Source organism: Cydia pomonella, chromosome 20 (assembly GCF_033807575.1).
Source record: "Cydia pomonella isolate Wapato2018A chromosome 20, ilCydPomo1, whole genome shotgun sequence".
NCBI lineage: Eukaryota > Metazoa > Arthropoda > Insecta > Lepidoptera > Tortricidae > Cydia > Cydia pomonella.
Genome location: NC_084722.1, coordinates 9,223,353 through 9,241,715, shown reverse-complemented (window position 1 = coordinate 9,241,715; position 18,363 = coordinate 9,223,353). Strand labels below are relative to the sequence as shown.

Here is an 18,363-nt window from a genome sequence, read left to right as displayed (position 1 = left end):
AACAACATTTTAATTGAATTTACAGCAAAATGTAATAAAAACATGTTTAATTTGAGAAACAAGTATATTTTGAATCACCTAGAAAAATATAGTTATTGCAAGGATTTTTTAAAAATGGTACCTTACTGCACGATCAATATTGATTTCTTCGATTCAAGCGATCCGAGGGTGTAAAAATAGTTTAAATTCATAGACAATGTATCTTGACAGTCCAAAACTCGTTCGTATTTCCGTAGCACGTGAATTCGAACGGTACACGTTTGACATCTGTCAATTTTACGTCAAAACGTCAAGTTCTCCGACTCACATGTGGGTTAGGATGTGCGTCTTTCTGTAAGCATGGATATAATACAAGTTTAAAAAAAATGGGTGAAGAAATGGAAGTGGACGCTATAAAGCCTACTAAAGATGTGAAAGTTACTTCTTCAGTGCTGGATGCATTTGATTTGCTCAAAGCTTCCGATAAAGGTTCCAAGCTTAACGGTGGCGCTAAAATAATTTCACGGCTACAACAAGGCGGAGAGGAGGTTAGTTTTGATCATTATTGCATTAGAGAAACATAAAGATATGGATTATATGCTTTTTCGGATTAGTATATAATATAAATTTATACTAATTCGTTGATATCATGTTTATCACTATCATGCTTTTATTGTGAAAAGTTTAAGTATATTAGTAACTGAATCTAAAGTTTGTAAGTTTTAACAAACATTAGATTCAATTACTAAAATCAAAATTTATATTCAGGAATGCCATGACTTAACTCATTGCCAAAATAGCCCACTGTGTTGTTGACCTATAAAGCCACCCTTTTCCTATCAATCTCCAGTAGGGCTAAGATGGTGGGCTCCTTATCATTTGTCACCATGGCTGTCACATTCTAACAAGTATGTAAGCGTGAAAGTGACGGGTATAGTGACAAGTGATAAAAATGGAACCACACTGCCACCGCAGGTCCTTCACAAGTACTTTCAACATGATAGATGAGAAATTCCTAGATTGTCTTATTGTGTTTTTTGAAATTTCAAACGCATAACCAAAAGCCTTCTACATTGATTTTCTTGTTAAAGTACTTAAAGCTAAAGCAGTAAATAAAGAAAATATATATTTGAGAATATTCTTTCAGAATAAAAAGGAGCTTGGGTATGTTTTAAAAAGGCTAGTCAGAAGTTTGGGTGCTAACGTGCCGGATATACGAACAGGTTACTTTGCCACCCTAGTCACCCTCTTGAAGAAGTTTCAAGTGACGGTTGCACAGCTGCTGGAACTGATCAAGCAGGAGCTGCATGCCAACGGATCTTCTAAAAGTGTAAGTAATTTATTATATATAACAAATAATAAAGTAATTTAATAAATGGTAATGTTATGAAGTAGTAGAATATGCAAGCTGTTAGTAACATAGGGTTTGTTTGTATGAAAAAGTCATGTGAACATACATAGACATAGTTGAAATCTGTGTTTTTTCTGAATTCGCTTTTCATTATGTGGTGCAAAATAAAGAATATTTACTTACATAAATAAACTGAAAACTTTTTTTTTTTTCATCATCATGGGTAATAGTTAGGTGGCAGTAAATTAATATGAATTATGTACATCTACGAAATTTAAATTGCAATTATATATACAAAGCAGATGCTGTAGCGAAATTGCTACATAATCAACATCTGTCGGTTTATTTTTAAACTTCTTCTTCTAGTTGTCAGCTGGCTCAGTTCTCTTTCTGTTGTCTCTCTATGCGGTTTCATAATTCAGGCGTTGATGGTTAGATGGCGCTTTTAGCAAAAAAAAAGAAAAAGAAAGCGCCGACCTTTTTTCGTATAATTCCTGGCCGTTTCTAATAAATTAAGTGCTTATTTGCGCTTATTTTGAATTTAAATTTTTATGGAATATTCGAAAAAGAGAAGATTGAAGTTGTTTTTCGGCGGATGGTTTGGTGAATTCGGAGTGGAGAAGTCGTTTGTGTTCCCGGGTCGTTTTAAACCAGTTTTGCAATTTATAGCCAGTTTAATAGTTAACACGAAGTCTTTTTAAGTGCGCATAAATCCACGGGTGGAGAAGCTCCTGGTAACAGTTGACTACCAAAGGCGCGCATAAATCGGCGTTCGAAGAGGAGAGGCCTCTCATAAAAATACACAAACCGCAAAAACCGAAGAAAAGTACAAAGACTTCTACCGAAAAGCCGGTTACATACGCGGGTGCGCTGTCGAGTACTGTAGGAGATAATGAGCAGGAAAATCCATCAACTGAGACATTGGAACTTACTTCTGTAGGAACGGATGTTGAACAGGAGAAGCCAATCACTGAGACGTCGGAACCTCCTTCTGCGGAACCCTCGTGCTCGCCGCTAACTGAGTCATCCACAGTTCATGTCCAGAGTGTAGATCTTTCTTCCCAAGAGCAGGGCGATGGAGATTGGACGAAAATTGAACAAAGTAGGAAATCCAAAAGATACCTTTCGGTGCGCGGTACTGCTGGTCCAGACGTAACATCCCTTAAAGCAGTGGAGCAGCGCAAGTATTTACATCTGTGGAACATGCTGTCTGGCCCTGATGAAATACGGGACTACCTGAAAGTTCTCTGCACAGATGAGATATGTACGGTGGAAGAATTAAAGCCGAAAGGAGACTACAAGTCTTTCAAGATTGGAGTTCCAATGAAACATTTTGATAAGTGTTTATCAGCAGACGTGTGGCCTCATAATGCAAGAGTTAAAGAATGGTTATTTCGCCGACCTTCGGAGCGAAAAACGTAGTAAGCAGGAATTTAGGGGCGAGGGACTCCATCACTCAGTAACCAAACCCACCGCACATATTATTTACCAAAATGTAAGAGGCCTTAATACCAAACTGAATCACTTTCGGCATAATTTCTTTTCCTGTAATACTGATATCGTCGCAGTAACCGAAACATTTTTAACGGATTCTGTTGATGATCCGGAAATAGTTGGTGCTGGCTGGAGTTTGCTGCGGCGTGACCGTGCCACCGGTGCTCGCGGCGGAGGAGTTCTCCTTGCCTGCCGTCCGGGCATTAACAAGGCGCAAGGAGCTAGAAACCCCTAGTGGTGAAGATCTCTGGGCAACGCTGAATATCGGCGACACCTGCTTCCATGTCTGTGTCGTTTATATACATCCAAGAGCTTCGGATGAAGTATATATGTCATGGTTCCACAAAGTCGAATCTGTGATTGAAACCTTTAATGTTTGTGCACCTATAATTATCTTAGGAGATCTTAATCTTAACCCATTGTATATGTCTCAGAATATTTTAAATTATTATTGTTATTTTCTAACTGTTTGTGGCCTGACCGAGAAGAATGAAATTGAAAATGCGTATGGAGGTAAGCTCGACGTGGTGCTTGTGACAGAACGGGTTCAAATAACCGATATTAGGGAAATAACAGGCGGTGGACTAGTACCTAAGCGTGATGCTTACCACCCACCTCTGGATATAGTCGTTTGTTCTGACAGTAACCATGAGAGATCTGTTTTTAACTTTGTCGATCCAAGCAATATTAATCCTCACCTGGATTGGAATTTTGCCAAGGGTGACTACAGCTTACTTTATGAACTCGTATCCCAAGTATCCTGGCAAGATGTACTGGCTGCGCAGGAAGTTAACAAAGCTGTTGACATCTTTTATAGTATTATATATGACTTATTTGATAAAGTATTCTTAAGGAAAAAGAGGTCTACACGTCGTTCTAGATGTTACCCGGTCTGGTTTAGTAAAGATATTATTTACGATATAACCCGCAAAGCTAGAATGCACAAGAAATGGAAAAGCACTAATAATGTAGCTATATACGATGAGTTTTCAAAACTTCGTGCCGACATAAAGCAACGAATAGACAAAGCTTATGATCACTACGTCAGTGGACTGGAAGCTAATGTGTGTCATAATCCTCGTGCTTTCTGGAGGCATATAGGTAGCCTTAAGTCCAGAGGTGGCTTTGAGCCTTGTGTTAGGTTTGGTGATCAGGAATTCAGCGGTAAGGAGGCAGCTGATGCGTTCGCGAAATTCTTCTCTAGCGTTTTCTTGCCCGATACCCCGTCCCTAGATCATAATGCCGTGATGCTGAATGATAGCTTCAGATCCGCGAACTATGTGCATATCAATCTTATTATACCCCGCGACGTTGAAACGGCCTTAATTAAACTTAAAGCTCAAAGCTCCATAGGACCGGACAATTTTCCACCTTATATACTAAAGGGATGTAAAAATCACTTTCTTCAGCCAATATTGTACATTTTTAACTTGTCAATTGCGACTGGTGTGTATCCTAAACGGTGGAAGCTCTCTCGAGTAACTCCAATTCCCAAATCTAGTGACACTTCAAGTGTAGAGAACTACCGGCCCATAGCCATACTTTCTTCGTTAGCGAAGCTGTTTGAATCTGTACTGAAGGCATTGATTTCTCCCCAATTAAAACCATTCCTTTGTGACGCACAGCACGGCTTTAGGTCGAAACGATCAGTGGACACCAACCTGTTGACGGCTACCAACATCATTTCAGAACACTTAGATAGAGGAACACAGGTTGATGTCCTCTATCTTGACTTCAGGAAAGCTTTTGATCAAGTTGATAATGATGTTTTACTTGGAAAGTTGTGTGCCATTGGTTTTTCGCCGCGATTGTTAAAATTGTTTGCCAGTTACATGAGCGGCAGGCAACAATTCGTAAAGCATGGTTGTTTTGTTTCATCCACTTACTCTACACAATCCGGAGTTAGTCAAGGATCCATTCTTGGCCCTCTGCTATTTGGCATCATGATAAATGATCTCGAGGTAGTTCTGAAAGAGAATACTAGGTGCCTTTTGTACGCAGATGACCTAAAACTCATGCTTGGTGTTAAACAAATGGCGGATTGTGAAGCGATGCAAAGAGACATCAATGAGGTTTTGCAATGGAGTGTTGCGAATAAACTGCATTTCAACGTCTCCAAATGTTGCGTTATGTCCTATACTCGCTCGCCAAAACCTTTAATTGCACAGTATGTCCTTGGTTCAGAAGTCATAGCTCGTGTAACAACTGTCAAAGACCTGGGTGTTACCTTCGACGCCTCTCTTACTTTTCATGACCACATAAAAGGATTAGCTGCCAATTGTTATAAGCGACTTGGTTTCGTCATCAGGAATGTGCGCGATTTTAACGATCCCAGAGCCATCAAACTGCTCTACACGGCTCTTGTGAGGAGTAAGCTTGAGGCGGCAAGTATTGTTTGGAACCCAGCTGAAATCACATACGCCCTTCTCGTAGAAAAAGTGCAAAAAACATTTCTTAGGTTCTTGTATAAGAAGCTATATACTTACTATCCATTCTTATATCCGACCAAGTACTTATTAGGATCATTAGGTTTTAATTCCCTTGCAGTCAGACGCAATTACAATCTCCTGGTGACAGCATGTGGAGTTTTACGTGGCGAGACAGACTGTCCTGAACTGGTAGGACGAACTGTTAGACTCGCTATTCCATTTGTGCCCAAAAATCTCCTGCGACCGCGAAGTCACAAGCTTTTGGCCGTCCCAATTACACGCACTGTAGCACATAAAAACTCGCCTGCTGTGCGGGCTCTAAGGCTGCTGAACTCCCTTCTGTCATGGGCACCAGATTGTGATATGTTTGCAAGTCGATGGACGGCTGTGTATCAGATGTGTCTGCGGTATTGCGAGGTGATGGACGAAAGATGATTGTGATCTGTTTTTCCTAGTATGTAATCCTATCATATAATCTGAATTGTACAGTGCTTTGGTCTCGACTGTAATGCTGTATATATATATTAAAATATTAAATATAAAAAATATTAAATAAAGAGTTGGTATCCAAAGCCGTGCGCAGGTCGGCGCTAAGCAGTGGTGAAGTGAAGAAACCTCATCGTTATCGCCCGGTCTGTTGCCATACGCGCTAGCCAGGAAGCGACAGGTCTCCAAAGCCGTGCGCAGGTCGGCGCTAAGCAGTGGTGAAGTGAAGAAATCTCATCGTTATCGCCCGGTCTGCTGCCATACGTGCTCGCCAGGAAGCGAGTAAGGCTTACCTCGTCGGCTTGTTTAAAGTCGCCAACTTGTGCGCCATCCATTCTACACGAGTAAACCTGAATCCAGCTGCCGGTACCTTGGCGTGTGCCACATTCATCCCCTTTACCCTGTTTCCACTGAAATATTTTTTTTGTTTTTAAATTTTAACAGTATTATCTAGTTCTAATTATTTCTTGTGTATTTTTGTGTTATATTTTTAATTTATCCATTTGCTAAAGTTCTGTGATCCGCCATACTAAATTTTCCTAAAAATTCTAAAAGCCTCTTTTGTTGGGCTGTTTAATTAACCGGTTAAAAATTTAGGTATCATGCGCCATCGTATCAACCCTCATAGTCCATAATTATTCATCACATTAATTCATTTTTTCTCTAAATTTTCAGCCGTATTTTTTTATTTTCCTTGCAGTTTTACCCCACCTTTCCCCTTATGCGGAAGGCAGACTTTTAGTTCTACTATTTTAAAGTGATTTTATAAATTTTGTAAATTTTAATTTTTTATACAGGGTGAAAACAAACTTTGATTTTTTTGAAAAAAATGTTTTAAAAATTATACGTAATCTGCAAAAGTTCTTGTTTTACTGCAATACTTAATATAATAATTAATAAAAAATAAATAAAAAAGCTTTTATTTCCAAATTTCCCATTTTACATTTGAACTTTTATTACTACTTATTTATTTAATTTGGACCCCTCTTCGAGTGTAGGCCTCCTCCAACTCTCTCAATTTTTGCCTGTCTTCCGCTTTGTTTAGCCAGTCTTTCCCTGCAGTTTCTGTTATATCATCTAGCCATCGTTTATATGGCTTTCCCCATTTCCTTTTGCCAATAGGGCCTTTCCATTTCGTTGCCAATATTGTCCATCTATTGTCTTTATACCGTGGGATATGTCCTGCCCATCGCCATTTTAATTTGAGGGCTTGAAATAGTGCGTCTTGTAACTTTGTTTTTTCTCTTATAGACATACTCTTTATTTTTTGTATCTTTACAGATACAAAAAAAATAATATAATAAACCTTAACATTCTGTAATTACAAACATAGCATTTATATATCCCATATAATATTTACATCCAATAATTTAATATTTTCATCCACGCCAGTACCACTGTTATTATTATTATTATAATCTTTAATTCAGACCAAGGATCCATATTTTTTTAGTAATGTACATTAAAAAAAACATAGAAACTTGTGTTAGTGTATAACATAGAAATAAAAATAAAAATAATGTTATGTAAGGGCATGGAGCCCAATCCACCTCTTCAACACTGGCGAGTCCCAGCGATCAATAACAGCGCGCAGGAGCGTGTTGCGGCTGTCGCGTGTGCGCTGCATCATGGAGGCGCAGCGCGCGCGCATAATGGCGGCGAAACCCGCCGTGCGCGACTCTGCGAACATCGCAGAAGCACTGCAGCAGCACGGCAGCCGCAACAACGCTCTGTACTTGCAACACGCTTCAACGCGCTTGTTGTATCGTACTCTCAGGTCGCTGTATGCCTTCTGCGTATATTAACCCATAGGCTGCATGTATAGAATGACTGGCAGTAAGCTTTAAATAGTGTAATTTTTACTTGCTCAGTACATTTTGCAAACCTACGGGCCAGCATGTTGCATCGGACAGACAGCGCCCTGCGCTCCCGCTCTATATCAACATTGTCTTTTTGGTCCGCGGTGACCCAATGACCCAGATATTTGAACTTGTCTACCCTATGTAGTTTTGCACCAGTAAGTACAAACTCAGGAGCATCAGTATAACGAATTTTATCTGGTTTGAACATCATAAGCTCACTCTTCTGAGCATTGTATCTGAGTCCGTTGGCCACCGCATAGGACTCACAAATATTGAGCAGTTTCTTCAGTGCGCCACTCGAGGGGCTCAGCAGCACCATGTCGTCCGCATAACTAATATTATTTACACAAACTCCATTTATATGACAGCCGATACCGGTACTGCTGAGCTCCTCGATCAGCGCGTTGACGTAAAGGTTGAAGAGCGTGGGAGAGGTTAGCCCCCCCTGCCTCACCCCGCACTCCAACCTGTACTCATCGGAGAAAGAGCGTGCCCATCTTACACAGTTGCTCACTGTATGTAATAATAATTGTTACAAAGAAACATGTACCTTGACCTTTTAATGTTGGTTAAATAGTGTTGTCATAATTACTATATATATGTCTTACTATATATATTCTCTATCTCAATTTTTGTCTGAAGATTCTATTTATCATAGTCAACAGGCAGGTCCATATAGAAGCTGCCTTGCGAGGATATTACCGCGAAGCACCTCGGTCAGTGGGTGGAGACAATTTCTTCACAAGGCAGCTTGTCCTGTGTGGATCTTCCTAAAGACATTAATATCATTAGGCTTAGCTTTTATCTTTAAAATGAAAAAAAAATTAAAGTCACTTTCATCCCTTGTCAAACAAATGACACTTCTATCAAACTGTGAGAGAAAGAGACATTATTATTATTATTATAATAATACGGTGAGCTCTTCCCAGAGACCGAGGGCTTTATGATGGCTATCCAGGTTCAAGTGATTGAGACCCGTAATTACCAAAAGTTCATTATGAAAAATAGTACTACAGATTTATGTAGGAAATGTAATAGTACAGGAGAAACCATCCAACATATAACCGGAGCATGCAGATCAATAGTCCAGACCAACTATAAGCACAGGCACGACCAGGTAGCCAACGTAGTACACCAGAAACTTGCGATCAAATACAACCTAGTTCCTCAGGTAGCTGTTCCTTACTACAAGTATATTCCGGAAAATGTTTTAGAAAACCACACTCACAAAATGTATTTTGATAGAGCTATTTTAACAGACCGAACCACACACTTTAATAGACCTGACATCACTGTAGTAGACAAAATAAACAAAACAGCTCTTTTAATAGATATCGCAATCCCGAACACTCATAATTTGCAAAATACAATAGCTGAAAAACTTACTAAATATACCGATTTAAAAGATGAAATAGCCAGGATATGGAAATTAAATAACGTTACCATAGTACCCATTGTTTTGTCTACTACAGGTGTCATCCCACAACAGCTACATACTTCTATAAAAACTCTATCATTGCCACCTTCTTATTTTGTAATGCAGAAAGCTGTAATTCTAAATACTTGTAGGATAGTCAGAAAATTCTTACAGAGCGATATACAACTCCCTAATTGACAAACGCAAACAGTCACAGTAAGTACACACTTACCATTGCCCATTTCATCGTCTGTATCTCATCAAAATCGTAACCTTAGTTCATCATTCATCAATTCATCCTAAACCTAATATGGGGTGCACTTGGCTTTGGCCCGTGTATTCCATTAAGACAGTATTCCCAGAATACTGAGAATTATAAAGAAATGTAAATAATAATAATAAAAACATTTATTTCAGACAAACTAATTATTAATGGATGTTCTTAACTAGCATTACAATTTACGAATAAAAAGTAAAATAAAATAAATAAATAAACATAACAAGCACAACATAGGGTCAGCAGTGTTTGACAACATGCATGGACGTCCACCGGGCTAACATAGGGTTGTCCCAGCGGTTAGCAAACACGCTCAAGATGCGATTGGGACTGCCGCGCAGACGGGACATGAGCGAGGCACACCTTTTCCTCATGACGGCTGCAAAGCCGTCTGTCCTGGCTTCGGCAAACATGCCAGACGCGCTACAGTGTCGCGGCAGCCCCATCAGCACCCGGAACGCGTTATTGTATTGGACGCGAGGATCGCTGTACGCTCTTTGCGTATAATTGACCCACAGGCTACATGAGTAGAAAGATACACAAAAGGCTTTAAAAAGAGTAATCTTGACTTTTTCTGTGCATCGCGCAAACCTGCGGGCCAACATATTGCATCGCACGGCCAGCGACCTTCGCTCCCGTTCAAGGTCCAAGTTGTCTTTTAAGTCTTCGGTGACCCAGTGACCCAAATATTTAAATTGGCTAACTTGCTTTAAAGGCACACCTGTTAAAGAAATTGCTGGTAGCGTGTAGGTTTTGGTACCTGCCTTAAAAACCATTAATTTACTTTTGTTAGCATTATATTTGAGTCCATGGGCCACCGCATACCTTTCACAGATCGCCAGAAGGCGCTTGAGGGCCCCAATCGAAGGACTCAGCAGTACCATGTCATCAGCATAGCTAATGTTATTGACACAAACACCGTCAATATGACATCCGACTTTGGTACTGCTGAGCTCCTCGATTAACCCGTTCGTATACAGGTTAAAGAGCCGAGGTGAGGTTAACCCGCCCTGCCTCACCCCGCACTCCAACCCATACTCTTCCGACAGAGACCCTGCCCACCTGACACTGTTCTTTTGATGGTTATACCAATTTAAGGCTCCCGGTCCCTAGCCACCCTACCCTTCCTGATTCCCGTAGACCAGTTGAGCCGGCGCGTTTGAAGACGCGTGAAGGCCCCTGGAGTACGTACCCTTCCTGATTCCGTAGCCCAGTCGAGCCGGCGCGTTTGAAGACGCGTGAAGGCACCTGGAGTACGTACCCCTTCCCGATTCCTTATCCCGGTTGTGCCGGCGTGTTTAAAGACGCGTGAAGGCACCCGGGGTATCCACCCCAATACTATCTCGCTCCCGTCAAAACCGCCCCTCCACTCTTAGGGGATACCGATCCCAAAACTCGCGAGTAGCTTAGGGTCCGCGCCGTCCCGTAATCCCGTTGCTATAAATTAAAAACACCCCCGCGTCGTACCTAGCCTAGGACGTCTAGATTTAAGGAATCTTTATTTATAATAAACCGGCATAAAAGCCCGCCGATTTATGTTACAGCATTAACTTTTGTTTCTTTGTCTCACCCTGCACCCTCTCTCTCCTCTGAGCTAACTAGGAAACCCTTGCTCCTGTCTGGAACAAGGGAGTTGTATGAGGCCACGCCCGCCCAGGCGAACGTGACCCCATCACAAACTCATAAGAGATGTAATTTCATAAGGTAAGGTCGTCTCATTACTTATCTTGTCCCAGAGTACGTCGTAGGACACAAGGTCGAAAGCTTTCGACAAGGTAGCATGCAAAGACCGGTGTTCTGCCTTTATTATAATATTGGACAGTCTGTTTGAGGCACAGGATGGCACTTTCCGTATTATTAATATTAAACCTTTTTTTCCACTTAACCAGTCTTGCAATGTTGTTTCTAATTTACAACTATTTCTTCCATCTTTGTTATGTGGCCCCTCTGAGAGTAAAAGCCTCCTCCATTCCTACCTCTGTCCTTTGCCATATGCATCCAACATTTTCCTGCTGTGGTTATTATGTCATCGGTTCATCATTTCTTTTGTCTTCTCCATTTTCTTTTGCCTGTTGGGCCGGTCATTTAGTTATTTGGTAAGTCTATCTCCTGTCTTCGTATCTTGACAAGTACCCGGCCCAGTTCCACTTCTGTTTTAAACTAAATTCAAGGGCATTTGTCAATTTAGTTTTCATGCGGATGTCTGCGTTTCTCGTTTTTTGTATTTTTCTCAGCCTCAGTATATTTCGTTCCATAGCATGTTGACAAGATAAAATTTTATTTTTTACTTTTTCGGTGTAGACACTGTAAACCCATGTCTGGCTAGCGTTAGTTAAGCTTGGAAGGATGGAAGAGTCCATTATAGTCTTTTTTATATTGAGACTATAGTTCCCTTTTTCCCTAAGAATATCTTTTTGGGCCCAGTATTTCTTCCAAGCTATACTTATTCGTCTGTCTATTTCATTTTCATTGCTATATGCATCAAACGACACCAATTTACCTAGGTATACATATTCCAGGGCGTATTCTATTGGATTTTCCTCTACATTTATTGTTTTATTTTGACTATTTGTCATAATTTTAGTTTTGGAGGCATTCATGTGTAGGTCAATTTTTTTGCTTTCAGAGTTTAAGCTCTGTAGCATTGATTCTAAATCTGTCGCTGATTGACTAAATAGAACAATGTCATCTGCGAACCTTAGGTGTGTTAGTTTATTATCAAGTATCCATAAGCCTTTATATTTCCAATTAATGTTTTTGAAAATCTCATCAAGTAGGTACAGCTATGAATAATTTTGGAGATAGTGGGTCTCCCTGCCGCACCCCTCTTCCAATTGTGAACTCTTCCCCTTGTTTTTTAAGTTGCACTCTACTTACACTTTTTGAATATATGTTTTTTATGATATTTATATGTTTTGTTTATGTCATTATTTCTTAGTGCTGTCCATATGGATGGGTGTACTATACTGTCGAATGCCTTGGAATAATCCACAAAAGCTATGTAAAGTGGTTTTTTGAATTCCTTAAACATTTCTATAATTTGTTCTATCGTGTGAATGTGGTCTATTGTTGAATATTTCGGCCGGAAGCCAGCTTGTTCTATCGGTTGATTCCTGTCAATATTAGGTGCTATTCTTCTTAGGATGATAGATGAAAATAGTTTGTATATTGTTGATAGTAAGCTGATAGGCCTGTAGTTACTGATGTCAAGCGGGTTCCCTTTTTTGTACAGTAATACTATGTTCGATTTACTCCATTGCAGTGGTACTTTTTAATAAAAAAAAAAAAAGAAAGAGACATACTCCCCTTTAAATTAAATTAAAATGTATTTATTTCAAGTACCATAATGACTCATAATTACATAATTAAAATAGTATTTAAACTAAACAAATGACACTAAAATTTAAAACAGTAAGGCAACCGTGGTTAACACATTGACCACCGTCACCTATTTCTCAATGTATTAACTAGAGTGCTGCTGGGCATATGAAGTCTGCAGCAAAATGTAATATACGGGCAAAACTTGTCAGCAATCATTGCCAGGACTCAATAATTGCGAGGACGCTGTTGGGAGCTGGCGTGCACACGTCGCACCAGAGACCTTTGGACATGTTAATCACAATCATCATACACTTAACTTTAAATTTGCACTGTTTGCTCTTCAGGAAGTTGGTGATGTGGCACTCGGACAAATTCTAGTTTGCTGTGCCATTTTCCGCTCCGGCCACATGCTAAGCTGCTCAGAGGAGGAGCAGAAGGAGATCCTACAGCTGTTCCTGAAAGCCAGCGCTAAGAAGTCATACCTGGGCACTGCAGCATACTTAATACTATTAGATTTCATTAATGGGGTATGGATTATTTCAGTGTCAATAGCAAAATATAAACCAGTAGTTAAATTTAAACCTTGCAGTAATAGAAACTTACATTGTGAAGTGGCCTTTGTACTCAACTGCTTTGTTTCCTTGAGAACACTAAAATCAACATGTTGTATTGAACAGAGAACATTTTTAGGGTTCCATACCCAAAGGACCCTATTACTAAGACTCCACTGTCCGTCTGTCACTATCTCATGAGCCGTGATAGTTAGTTGGAATTTTCACAGATCATGTATTTCTGTTAATAATAAAATAAATATTTAAGGGGGCTCCCATACAACAAACGTGATTTTTTTGCCGTTTATATAATATAATGGTACGGAACCCTTCGTACGCGAGTCCGACTCGCACTTATTATTATTATTTAATATGCAGGCAGGCACTTTGACAACTGATATGACCTGTATCCAGTATTCATAAAGATAGTCATGAACGAGTAGTAGATATAATATACTTGTCTAATTTATTTTTAAACTGGTTCACATTTTATGCTAAAACCACATCTTCTGGGAGTTTGTTCCAAGCCCTCACCACTCGATTGCTGAAGAAGTGTTTGTATGGGTTACTGTGAGAGAGAGTTTCTAGCTTTAAGTGATGACCTCTCAGACGGTTGTTGTTGTTGCGCTTGAACATCTCTTGGAAATCCTTGAGGTCATAGTGCCCAGATAGTATTTTGTACGTCTCTATTAGGTCTCCACGTTCTCTGTGGTGCTTTAGAGTAGTGAGCTTCAGTTCCTTTAGTACTCTCTTCATATGGCTTGTTTTTAAGCACTTGGCCGGTTTTTATATTATGCTATGTGTAACCATTATGAAATCTAGAACACAGTTTGCTGTTGGGCTGAATCAATGAAATGATTCTTCTGTTCTTAATTTGTAAATTGTATGTCATATTTATAGTTAACTGAGGATCAGTTTTCAACAATAATATGGCCACACATCAAGCAAGAATTCAAGAAGGAACTGAAGGAGCACTCCCTGGACTCTCTATACTTCCTCATGGTGGTCAGCAACAAGTTTCCCGAAAAGGTGAAGCTCCAGAAGCTGCTGGGCGTTACTGAAATCCTGTGTGAAGACAACATACATGCCATTTGTGAAAAACTTATGGTAAGTTGTAATTTTTTTAAGATTCTACCTTCACCATGGGGCGATTGCGTAACCCCTAAGGGCCTATGCATGCACGCGTCTTTTTAGCGCGTTTATATCGCGGTAAACGCGAAATCGCTGTCGACGACGCATTAAGACGCGGTGTGCAAGGGCCCTAATGTCAATTTGATTTTATGGACTATGTATATTGAAGTGCTGGTGGCCTAGCGGTAACCTCGGCTTGTACCAATGAGTTTCTCGGATGTTATGTACGAAATATTTGATATTTACCAGTCGCTTTTCGGTGAAGGAAAGCATTGTGAGGAAACCGGACTAATCCGAATCAGGCCTAGTTTACCCTCCGAGTTAGAAAGTCAGATGGCAGTCGTTTTCGTAATAATTCAAATAAAAAAAAAAAAAATTCTTGGGATAAGTTCCAGTTTTTTTTTTGCCATGAAACGTGGCAAAAATAAAAATGCCGGGACAACACGAGGAAGATGATGATGAACTATGTGTTTTCGAATATAATTGTTTAGTTGTGTTAGGTCTGCATAGGATGGATTTAGAGTAGTGTCTAACACAAATTCATTTAAATTTCAGAGTGGCATAGACTTCAACTCCCTAAGTCACCCAATATTCAAAGAAATAGGTATAAGAATTGCCCAATCACCACACCTCGGTCTGTTCTGGACGTCAGGCATTGACAGCCAGCTCGTGAAACACAACAGGAACAGGGAATTAGCAGCCGTTAATATGCTCACCACCATACTCAACAACTTGAAAGATAATGTTGAAGTGATTCCAGACTTGATCAGCAAGAACTTTTTCAAACTGTTCATGGATTGGTTCAAAGGCCTGCAAACAGCCAGCAAGATCAGGAACAAACGAGAAAACGAGGATGATCATAAAATTATGATCAAAAAGGAAAAGGAATTGCTCAATGCTCTGAACAAAGCCCTAAAATCAGAAAAGGTTGTGAGCAAAGTCCGAGTAGAAGTTCTAAAGAAATTGTTGTTTGACCCGGGTGAGTTGAATTTTACTGAGGTCACAGGAACAAGTATTGTGAAATCTATCATAGCTGATTTGGATAAAGATGGAGTGAAAAAATTGGCAAAGAAGTTCAAAGGCATACTGGCAAATACTGTCAAGTTTGTTAAAGGGGATGTTGAAAGGAACTGGTTTAATAATGAGAGGATGAGAGCTGCAGAGCTTATATCATATCTTGTGAGCCACGACGCGGTTAAAGACGACACGGATTTTAAACTGACATACATGAAGTTACTGATGTGCTTCGGTTTCTTCAAGATTAGCAGTGGAGACAATGGTACCGTCAGCAGTGATTTATCAAGTAAGTTCTTCTCGTAATTTTAACTATCACACTCAATGCCTTAATATTTCTTCATTTTAGGATACAGTCTGCTGAAATTGGTGTAGACACTGTAAAGCAATTTAAAAAATATTTAACAGTAGAAGCAGCTATGTAGATAAAAACTATTTAAAATAGCCTGCTGAAGTTTTTGGTTAAGTTTTTTTGACATTTGGTTCACAGAGTTACTTCAGTCCTTAAAGTTCAGTAACTTCAGTTGGTCCTACCAGTCTTTAAATCAATCCACTACTTACTTTATTTGTGTTAATTGATGTATTATCCTCCACAGCCTGCACCAAGTCCTGCTTCTACCGCTGTTTCACGTCCCGGTTCACAAATGTAGATAGCTTAATGGAGGTCCTCTCCTCGCTCGCAGACTTCATCAACGACATCCTGCAGAAGGAACAAGTTCGGACCAAACTCGAGAAACAATTCCCCAAAGAGAACATGGAGTGCTGGGAACTGCTCACGGAAGTTACAGGGAAAATACAACAGAATGAACCCAAATCTAAAATTGACAAGGTGTTCCTTGTACTACTGTACCAACTGGGTCTGTTTTTATTCTCTGAACCGGACCATGTGAAAATGGCAAGGAGTTCCATCAAAGAATTAAAAAGCTGCTATGACCATTATAGGAAAGGGCAAAAGAAAAATAAAAAGGAGGACAATTTAGCTGAAGAGGAGCCAGAATGGATAGAAGTCTTGACAGAAGTTCTATTGTCTATTCTATCCACCGAGTCGAGTGTCCTTAGGTCTGTGGTCCAATGTGTGTTTAGATTGCTTTGGGAATACGTAACACCTACATCAGTTGGCCAGATTCTCTCCGTATTGGACCCTGACAGTGAAAATAATCCATTAACAGAAGACAGCGAGTCTGAAGACGGTGTTAACGACAAAAGTGACTCTGAAGAAGAGAATGACGACGATGAGAAAGATGAGGGCGACGAGGACGAGGACAGCGACACTGACGCAGAGGAGGACGACAAACTCACGGTTCCTGACCAGCTGAGGATCGCCGTACAGAAAGCTCTCGGCGCCGCCGCAGACTCCGACGTCGAGAGCGTGGACGCCGACAAGATCGATGAAGAAGAGGGCAATAAACTCGACGAAGCACTTGCCGAGGCGTTCAGGCAGTTCAACCAGGGCAAAGGCAAAAAGACCAAAAAAGACCGCAAGGACAAAAAAGCCCTGTCCGATTTTAGAATAAGAGCTCTAGATTTGATCGACATTTACTTAGAAAAGGAGTTGTCCATGGACATCTGTTTGGGGATGATCGCGCCGCTCACGCGCTGTCTGGAGTTCTGCATCCAGGACACTCAGTTCAGCGAGCTGGAGAATAGAGTACGAAAAACAATAAAAACGTTAACCAAAATCCGGAAATTTTCGTCCACAGACGGTATTACTATAGACATTTTATGTGACAATCTCAAGTCTATAATTGACAAAGGTTCCAGGTCGCACTTTATGTTCCAAGCCGTAGGCGACATCATAACACAATTCGCAACATTTATAATACACTGCTCTTTAAAAATCGATAGTAATGCCAAGGCGAAAATGTCACCTAAAAAGCAAAAGCACTCCACATCGCCACTTATTGCTATTTTTTCCGAAGCACTACAAAGTTACTTCCAAAACCGAAACTGTTTATTGCCGATCATTTTCTTCCATAGCGTTCTGCAAACCGAATGGAACGGGAACTACGAGCTCGTGCCTGTTATAGTAGAAAACGTTTTTAACAATAAGGTCAGGCAATTCCGACGAAACGAAGGTCTCGAGCTGATGACAGGTTTCTACCGGTCCCTAAAACGATCCAAACCATTAGGCCCAGCATTAAACAAACTGAATGATTTGGAAACAGACTTCCAAAACAAATTAATGTGTACCTTAAAAAGTGATAGTGGGTTCGAAGCTAATAAGAACTTCTTCAACATACTTAAGAAGTTGGTAAATATCATGAGAATGTTCCATGAAAGCTGCCATATTCCTTCAAACATAAACTTCAAAACAGTGTCTGACTTAGTAGGAATTTGTAAAGGTACAGCAAAATGTAAGAATATAGGTCAGACTCAAGAACCCAGACAGAACCAACAGAATAAGAAACAGAATAGTAAAAAGAAAAAGCGAAAGTTAGAGAAAATTAATGGTCATGCGGAACCGGAAGGAAAGAAGATGAAAAAGAGCTCTGAGAGTGAATAAATGTTAACTTTGGTTAACATTTGTACTTTATTCGAATACAATTTTAATAAATCGACACAAGTGCTTTTTTTACCTATATTCCCTTCATAGATAGATGTATTTGATCAAGATTTTGTCAACTTATTATGTTAGGTATAAATCTAATTAAGCTGCCGAGGTATTCTCAAGAAATTACAGTAAAGGGTTGTTCAAAAATGAACAACCATCAAAAATCACATGAAATCAGTATTATAAAAGGTCGCCGACGCTCATGTGACACCCCAGGAAATGCATGCCTGCATCTCATAGGAGAGAAAGAGAGAGCATATGCAATTACGCCTAAAGACTTAAGATTTCTCTTTCTAACAAATTTCGACGATAGAATGAGAGGCAAACATAAATTATAGGTTACAAGCTTTTATAAAATGTGAGCCTAGAATGCTTTTGGAAAGTTTTAATATGTTGGTTTAATTATTATAATATTAAACGTGATTTGAGACAATACATTTTATTCGACAAAGTATAAAAATGAAAATTAACAATGATCATTTTTATCGCTATGTTGGTGT

At 39.8% G+C, this 18,363-nt stretch overlaps 1 protein-coding gene across 2 annotated transcripts; it reads left to right on the top strand.

The window, feature by feature from the left end:
* Positions 1-141: 141 nt before the first annotated feature.
* LOC133528977 (myb-binding protein 1A-like protein) lies at positions 142-17,875 on the top strand. Of its 2 annotated transcripts, XM_061866517.1 has the most exons (6): positions 142-527; positions 1,127-1,309; positions 12,961-13,143; positions 14,068-14,274; positions 14,854-15,601; positions 15,909-17,875. In XM_061866517.1, the coding sequence occupies exons 1-6, from the start codon at positions 366-368 to the stop codon at positions 17,813-17,815; spliced, it is 3,390 nt and encodes a 1,129-aa protein (XP_061722501.1). In that variant the 5' UTR covers positions 142-365; the 3' UTR covers positions 17,816-17,875. The 2 variants fall into 2 exon arrangements, with proteins under 2 accessions (XP_061722501.1, XP_061722502.1); XM_061866518.1 differs by lacking the exons at positions 142-527; positions 1,127-1,309 and adding an exon at positions 7,552-9,234.
* Positions 17,876-18,363: the final 488 nt, after the last annotated feature.